At 43.2% G+C, this 8,226-nt stretch overlaps 1 protein-coding gene across 1 annotated transcript in view; it reads left to right on the forward strand.

The window, feature by feature from the left end:
• LOC109967747 (leucine-rich repeat-containing G-protein coupled receptor 5) overlaps window positions 1-6,895 on the forward strand; it is a 43,308-nt gene extending 36,413 nt beyond the window's left edge. The window contains exons 15-20 of the mRNA XM_020613539.1: window positions 121-246; window positions 400-533; window positions 1,553-1,636; window positions 2,083-2,326; window positions 3,181-3,332; window positions 3,586-6,895. Of these exons, the coding sequence (XP_020469195.1) occupies window positions 121-246; window positions 400-533; window positions 1,553-1,636; window positions 2,083-2,326; window positions 3,181-3,332; window positions 3,586-4,316 (1,471 nt within the window). The 3' untranslated portion in view covers window positions 4,317-6,895. The remainder of the gene's footprint in view (window positions 1-120; window positions 247-399; window positions 534-1,552; window positions 1,637-2,082; window positions 2,327-3,180; window positions 3,333-3,585) is intronic.
• The last annotated feature ends 1,331 nt before the right edge of the window (window positions 6,896-8,226 follow it).

Consider the following 8,226-nt stretch of genomic DNA (forward strand, 5'->3'; position numbering starts at 1 on the left):
TCTGTATATGGAAATGTGATGATTGAGTCATGGAAAATACCGGAAAAGCCCTGGAATTTGACATCATGATCACAGTGGACAGTCTTGTAACTACACCGCTGTTCTTATCTCTCTCTGCAGTGATCTTTCGTCCAATCAGCTGTCATCTCTTCCTCTGAATGGTCTGCAGAGTGTAACCCACTTGCGACTGGCTGGAAACGATCAGCTGATGGAGCTCATACCTCAAGAAGACCTGCCCCGAGTCAGGTAAACACACACTCACAGATACATTGCCAACACAGTCATTCCAGTTTTTATTAACATATCAACAGTTTTTCTTAATTAATGAACTCAGTTTCTAGGAGACAGGGTTCAAAATGAAACATCAAAGATTAAGACAGATGAAAAACCTATGTGCAGGGTGATGGAGCTTCCTTACGCCTTCCAGTGCTGTGCCTTCATCTCCTGTGAGAGGCGAGGAGGAGGTTTGTCCTGGGAGAGAGAGGAGGCAGCAGAATCTGCTGGGAGAGACACCATCATCCTCTCCAGCCAAGGTGCACTCTCACATCATCATCATCATCATCTAAATCACGACTAAAGTGACTTTCAGACAGCTACCATTACCTTGCAGTATGTTCCTTCTAACACAAAAACTTCAGTTCTTTTTTATTGCATTTTCTAAAAATAAGCAAAGAATGGTAAATGGTAAATGGACTGTATTTTATATAGCGCTTTCTCACAGTGTGTTGCACTGGCCAAAGCGCTTTACAGAGATGATACACCATTCACCCATTCACACACAACATTCACACACTGATGACGACAAGCTGCCATGCACCGGCGCTAGTCAAGCCACCAGGAGCAATTCGGGGTTCAGTGTCTTGCTCAGGGACACTTAGGCATGCGGGGAGACCGGGAGTCGAACCACCAACTTGCTGGTCAGGAGACGACTGCCCTACCTCATGAGCCACAGCCACCCCAAAATAGGTAATAAGGCTGGAAACCCTTGGGTGGGATGACAGACAATCTGGCAGAGCGCAGGTGGAAATGGACAGCTATACTTTATATACCGTGGATTAAATGGAGGATGTGGAATGGGTGAATGGTGAGGAGTCAGGTGGCTGGGGTTACTGCAGGGCAGGTGGAAGCAGCAGTACAGAATGAATGATTAACTACCTTTATTTCAGCAGTTGTTACAGTCTTGTTGAGTAATATGATAGAGCTCCTGCTGCTTTCGTGAAATATATTTGGCTGTGACACTCTTCCTGTGTGGCTTTTTATTGTTATGCACATCATATTGATCCACTTATTGAAATATGAGATGAAGATGCTGAAGGTTCTCCTCAGATTTCTGTGCAGCCCTACACTGATAAATTACTTTTGAACAGTGACAAGGTTTTTAATCAGTTCCACCTTTTCGGTCTCACTACCACCAGCTTTGTACATACTGTACCATTTCAGGTCTTTCCAACAGATATACTGAAAACTAGAGTCGTATTGCACCCGTGAAAGTGTGAGGAAGGTGATATTTCAAAGTCTTTGACACCCAGCTGTCTGTGCTGTGTCCCTGCAGTCGATCAGGACTGGGAGGATTTTCTGATGGAGTTTGAAGATGAACCAAAGCCTCAACACTCTGTCCACTGCAGCCCTGCACCAGGTAACACACATGCACACACAAAAATGTTGGTATTAAAACTGCTGTCAGTTTATTAGGTACATCTAGTTCAAACTAAGTCAGTCTAACCCAATAGTCCTGCAGTAAATCCTCCTTCATGAAGGCGATGATGTTCAGTTTGTGTCCAAACTGTTTCACAGAGGTGTTGGTTCAACTGTGTGTTCACTGTGGAGGCTGCAGGTTGTGCTGCTGTTCAACTGGACTCAATCAAATTGTCTACAAATGTTTTCTTTTTGTAAAGCACTTCAGTAAGCATTTGTTATTTTTAAATGTACTATAAATACTATAAATTCTTGACTAAATACTTATTACTTGAATTGACTTACAGGGAGCAATACACATTAATCAACATAGACATATGTTGATTAATTAATTAATTTCTTTATTAATAGGAAAGAAAATTGATAATTCCATTAAATATCCTCCAGGACCATTCCGCCCTTGCCTCCATCTACTCAGCAGCTGGTTGATCCGTGTGGGGGTGTGGCTTATCGCAACACTGTCATTGGTCAGCAACAGCCTGGTTGTCCTGTCAGTCTTCTTCTCCCCAGCCACTTCACTGACGCCATCCAAGCTGCTGATTGGCCTGCTAGCCCTGGTGAACGGTCTGATGGGAGTGTGGTGCAGCTGGCTGGCAGCAATGGATGCCTGGACGTTCGGTAGCTTCTGGAGGTATGAAACAATGGTGATTTCGGGGACAGTTGGAGGACAGGGGACTCCTACAATTTTGGGGGACTTTGAGGATTGTGGGGACTCTGGGAACTGTGAGGACTTGTTTAATACTATCAGTTCTAGTGACTGGGAATTTTGCGGACCCTGGTAACAATGGGCTCATGGAACTTAGGACTGTGTGGATTGAAAGGAGTCTGTTGAATATGAGGAATCTGGGGATTGTGGGGGCTGTTGGTACTGTGGTTTATAGGGACTTTGTAGCAGCAGTTAGAAAGCTGCAAACAAACTGGGACCCTAGAAAAACCTAAAATTCTTAAAAATAATGAAATTACAGAATAAAGTATTATAAACATTGTCAAAAGTTGTACACTGTTCTAAAGATGAAGTCAATGATTTGGGGATATGAATACACTGTTTTGCCATCTTTCAAATTGGCTCAGCTTGGCTTAGCATTAAGTGTGGAAACAGCTAACCTGACTTCAGAGGTGAAGAATACACCCTTAAATCTCTAAAATTAACTAATTATGTTTGTCGGTACTTTAACACACAAGTTACAAACAATAATGAGTAAAATTAAGGAACAAAAAGGCAACAGAAATATAAAATTAATGTGGTTTTAAGGAAAGTTACATACTTCAAAAAGGTTTTAGGAAAATAAAAGCAGGGCACAGGGACTTAATGACGATGCACAAATGTGCTTGTGATGGATAAACTTTTGTTCATCGGCAAATAATTCCAACACCAGACTCCCATAAAAGCACAACTTTCTCTTTGAAGGAGAATCTTTAAAATAAAAATCCCATATGTAAAGCAAGAGAAATTCCTGGACATCTTGGTGTGTTTGTGTGTTGCAGGTATGGGGCAAAGTGGGAGAACAGCTTCCTGTGTCGACTCAGCGGCTTCCTGTGTGTGTTTGCATCACAGACCGGCCTCTTTCTGCTCACTGTCGCAGCTCTGGAGCGATGCTTGGCCAACGCCGCTCACTGCAAAACTGATGGGCACGCTGGTGAGGAGTACGCACATCTTCAGAGACATGTTTTTTTTTTGTCTTCTTACAAATGTTACAACAAACACAAGCAAAAAGAAAAGGTGTAAACACAGTGAGCTATATGTAACACAGACAGAATCAAGCTGTATAAAAGACAAATAGTCATAAAATGTAACAAAAGGACAAAAACACACATATTTGATTGGCAAATAGGATTTGAAAAATCTGTATTTTCCCCTCAAATTGTTTGATTTCTTTCTTGTCTCTTCAGGTCGCACCTTGTCACCACTCTCCGTCCGCCTGTCTGTCCTTGTGTGTTTCTTGTTGGGCTTGGCCGTTACATTGCCCCCCCTGGTGGCCAGTCACAGCAGTACCTCCCTCTGTTTGCCACTGCCTTCCTCTTCCTCCTCATCCTTCCTGGCTTTCTCCGTCTCCCTGGTGCTCCTCAACTTGCTGTGTTTCCTTCTCATGACGCTTGCCTACACTCGCCTCTACTGTCGTGCCAGCAAAGCTCCGCCCGCCTCAGAGGAGGAGGCAGCGTTGACTCGACATGTAGCCTGGCTGCTCTTCTCTGACTGCCTCCTCTACCTCCCAGTGGCCTTCCTCTCCTTCTCCTCCCTGCTGCGCCTCCCTGCCACTGGGCCAGAGGCAGCAAAGGGAGTGCTGCTGCTTGTAGCACCACTGCCTGCCTGCATTAACCCACTGCTCTACCTCCTCTTCAACCCGCTCCCCAGGGAGGAGCTGGCAGCGCTGGTCAAATGTACCCGTGGGCCTGTGGTGGTGCAAAGGCTTCACAGGACAGGAGAAGGAGGCAGTGCTGGAGGAACATCTGAGCTGAGCACACTGGATTCAACATATGATGAGGATGCAGAGAAACAGTCATGCAACTCAACACAGGCCCTGGTGGCGGTTGGAGGCATAAAAGAAGATGAGGAGGATGAGAGAGGAAGAGGAAGGAGTGAAACACAGCATTCAGTGGCTTTTGTTGTTCCACGTCACTAGACTGACAGACAAAACACACACAAATACATATCCAGGGTTTGAGGGGGTCACGTGACATACGCCAAACAACAAAAGAAGTGAAACATGTGCACCTCAGCTGGGTCAAACCACAGCAGACAAGAGTTAAACCTAAAGAAGTTACAACTCAAACATAAATATAACAAGCAGCTACAGATGCAATTCTAGCCCCGTGTGCTTCTTCATTAGCTGATGAGGGTAAGCAGTTGGCGTCGCTAATACCAAATATTACATATCCTATTACAGTAATTAAGTAATTCTGACCTGCTTCATAACATTTATTTCATCATTTTTTTGCCACTGAGAGGGAAAATTGCAATTGAGGCTGTTTTATTCAGACGTTAAGGAGAAACCTGCTTCACAAAGGTTTGTGATGTGGATGAACAATAGCGTTGCACCTAATCTACACACAATAATTACACATAGGTGCACAAAAGACATGAAAACAGCACATGAGCCATGATAAAACAAAATCCTGAAAATGTCCTTGTCAGTCATGTTACGGAGTCACACATATGATGAGATGTTAGATTTTAATTAAACATGATGAATTTCTTGTATTATTAACTGTAGCATTAGAACTGCTAATGGTTAAATCCAGCTGCTGTGGCTGTGATGTCACCTCTCCTACAGTAGATGAGAGTCTCGTGTCTGTTTCCACAACGTCAGTCAATCCAAACCCGTTGTTTCTCAACAAGTACTGGTCAGATTTCCATGGCATTGAATGTGGATGCATCCTTTACATTTTAATGACCCCACAACCATTCATCCAGCGCCACCATCAGGACAAACATGGTATGTTTAGCTTCGTGACCTTGTGGCTGTATTGGATAATGCAGTCTGTCGGGGCTTCACCAGGCTTTTATCAGGTGAAAGACTTCATTTTGGACACCACACACACAAACACAATACACAGGAGATGGGACTGTGTGGCAGCAAATGAAGCAGAGGAAGAAAACTGCACACACACCGCCCCTTTCTCACTTCTGTCTTGTTGTTTATGCTTGTCTCTCTGTCATTTTTAACTTTTTTTGTGCTAAAAACTGTCCAGTAAGTCTGAAGAAGTGATGACTGGCCAGTCCTGGGCTGCATGCCACAAGAGTTCAGCAGCTTTTATTTTGAAAAATTGCCAGATTTACAGCGTTGTGTTGCCAAACATCCGATCGAATGTTTTGCCAAATGCTGCTGACCATTTTCTGTGTGTGTGTTCGTGTCTGCAGGCTGTGTGCTTTGGCGAGTGTGTGAGAAAACTGCACTGTCTGTGCGAATTTTTTCACAGTCGGTCCACAAACCAAGAACAGGGATCAGAAGACAAACAGGATTAAAAACCAACTGAAGCTCATGTTCAGCCGCTGACAGGGTCCAGTGACAGACCCATGCATCACAGGTCCTTTGTTAGTGTGTTCACCCCCTACCCTAACTGAGGCGTGTTCACCTGTTGAATTACACTGAAAACTACTGGAAACATGGAGGTAACCCAACACTTTGTAGTTTCTATCAAATAAGAGGAAACAGCACATATGTTTGGGACTATTTTCATTGGCGGATGAATCCATTTGGTCTCTGTTGAATATTTGTGGCAGCAGGATGATGAATGTGGAACTGAGTCAGAGTAAACTTCAGTGTGTGTGCTCATATAATAAGCACAGGGAAGTTCTGCAGCACAGAGGAATGAGGATATACACATGTTAGTAGAAGACATTCACTGTTGGTTTGTATCTGGACACAAACACACAGTGTCCACAGACTTGTCCTTTAATTTTGTTAGCCATTGTCTTGCCCCGACAACCCGTTCCAGAAGGAAATGCATCATATTATGGCAGTAAAATGCCTTTAAATTCTCTAAATAAAAAAACAAAGGAGAAGCAGTGTAAAGATCAGATGGTCTGCTGTTAAAATTCACAATTTTAAGAACGTGTATCAACATGTTTGTTTTATAACCAGTTTACTTGTCAGAATGCACTCCTTGCTAGCATGTGTATATTTTTATATGTATTGTTGTAAATACAGGCTACTGTGACAATTCTATTTTCCTCTTATGTAGACTGTGAGGAACATCTTTAATGTGTGTATTTACAGGATGATGATGCAGACTTTTCCTTTTTTATTCTAAACTGTTGCAACTGAGTCTGAAGATTTGGCTAAACCGATCCTTTATGTTGTAAACATCATCCATATCTTGTCAAACAACCCACATGAGCTTATGGCTTGGACTGAGTCTGCCATATATAGTCACAAATGAGTGTCCTTCGAGGTGGACGACAGATGTGGTTGAAACTCCGGGAAAAGTAAGTTCACCTCAACATTGTGTTTTTCAATTGATGTCAAATGTGGTTTTAAAAAAAAAAACAAATGTGTATTTGTAAAAATGTTACAAAACATTTACTGCATTGTCTTTTTAAGTATCATGTTTGCCGGCAAGCGGTGTGGGCGGCGTCTTGTATCAGGTTCCACCCACATCTGCAGCCAGAACAACAACAACAACAACAAACAAAAAAGCATGGAGTGTGTGTGACGGCTGCACTTTCTGTGACCAGCACTTAAAATCTTTAATAAATAGATTCATGGCTCTGTTGAAACCAGACTGGGTCAAACTTCTGCCTTTGGCTGTTTTCTCTTCCTGGTGTAAACTTGTAAATTATCAGTGTTTGAATTTGTAAAATATCAGTGTTAGTTTGTAGCATGAATTTAAATATATGTGACTGTAACTGCTCTGAGCTGTTTGTGTTTTATTGGAGCTGTTTGCAGGTTTGGTTTCAGAGGTGTGTGTGTTTATGTACAGCTGTGTCAGGGCCGAGTCTCCAGAGCAGCGCCGGGTCTCCTCTGTCAAAGGAGGAAACCTCCTCCTTCCAAACCAGATCCCCTCACTGCGTCTGACCACACTGCGTCTGACCCACTGTGTCATCCTCATGAAGCCATTCAGTGAGCTAGAGCTGCAGCCATGAGTCAGTTCACTGGTAGAAAATGAACCTCAGCTATTTACCGACATGTTCTGGTTCCACCTTCTTTAATGTGAGTCGCTGATGCTTTTCTTTGTCAGACATGAGAATCAGCTGAGTCTCTATGGATCTGCGGGTTGGACACAACAAGACGTGTGGAGACGCCACCTTTGGCTCTGGAGAGTCACAGTGGGACTTTTACCCAGTGTCTGACATTCTGGGGACAAACAGATCAATCAGATCATCAGGACGATGATCAGCTGATTGATCAGTGACCCTGCTGGTTGGGTTTCCACTCAGTCTGGGGTTTCCTTCCACTTGTCATGTGTCTCAGCTCTAATAGTGTATCACACACCAATGAGTAAATGATGAACAGTGCACATCAAGGTGTGGGAAATATTAGACACTAAGGTCTCTATTTTCCTGTGAGAGAACATAGTGCTAAACTCATGACTAAATTCCAGGTACAAGGTGAATGTGGGTATCTTCAAAGGTGTTTTGCAATTTTGGTGACCACAGACGCAACACACTTTCATGCACATCCTGGCATTTCCGAGTGCTTTTAATTGTTGAGGAAAGTCACAGTGATGCCTGGTGGTAAAATTAAAACCTTGAAACCCTAGTTTTCACTGGTGCATGAAATTAGTAATGTCATGGTAGAAATGTTTTACATGAATGATCAGAAATCAGATTTTCTTCATTTTTACAAACTTTTTAGGCGACGGCAAGTAAATCAGACACAACAGAACTAAAATGCCTTGAGGCACATTTGTGATATTACTTTTTATAAATCAAATGCAGCTTGACTTCATTTTCCTCCATAGGGTGGCTGGACTCAGCCTTAGGGTGCAGACTTCGGACATCCAGTGCTTGTTGGCCCTGAGCGGTGTCTGCAGGGTTTCCTTGCCGGCTGCTCCAACAAGCTCTAGGTTCATTAATGTTCAGAGAAGCTC

Source organism: Monopterus albus, unplaced genomic scaffold, assembly GCF_001952655.1.
Source record: "Monopterus albus unplaced genomic scaffold, M_albus_1.0 scaffold134.1, whole genome shotgun sequence".
Classification (NCBI taxonomy): domain Eukaryota; kingdom Metazoa; phylum Chordata; class Actinopteri; order Synbranchiformes; family Synbranchidae; genus Monopterus; species Monopterus albus.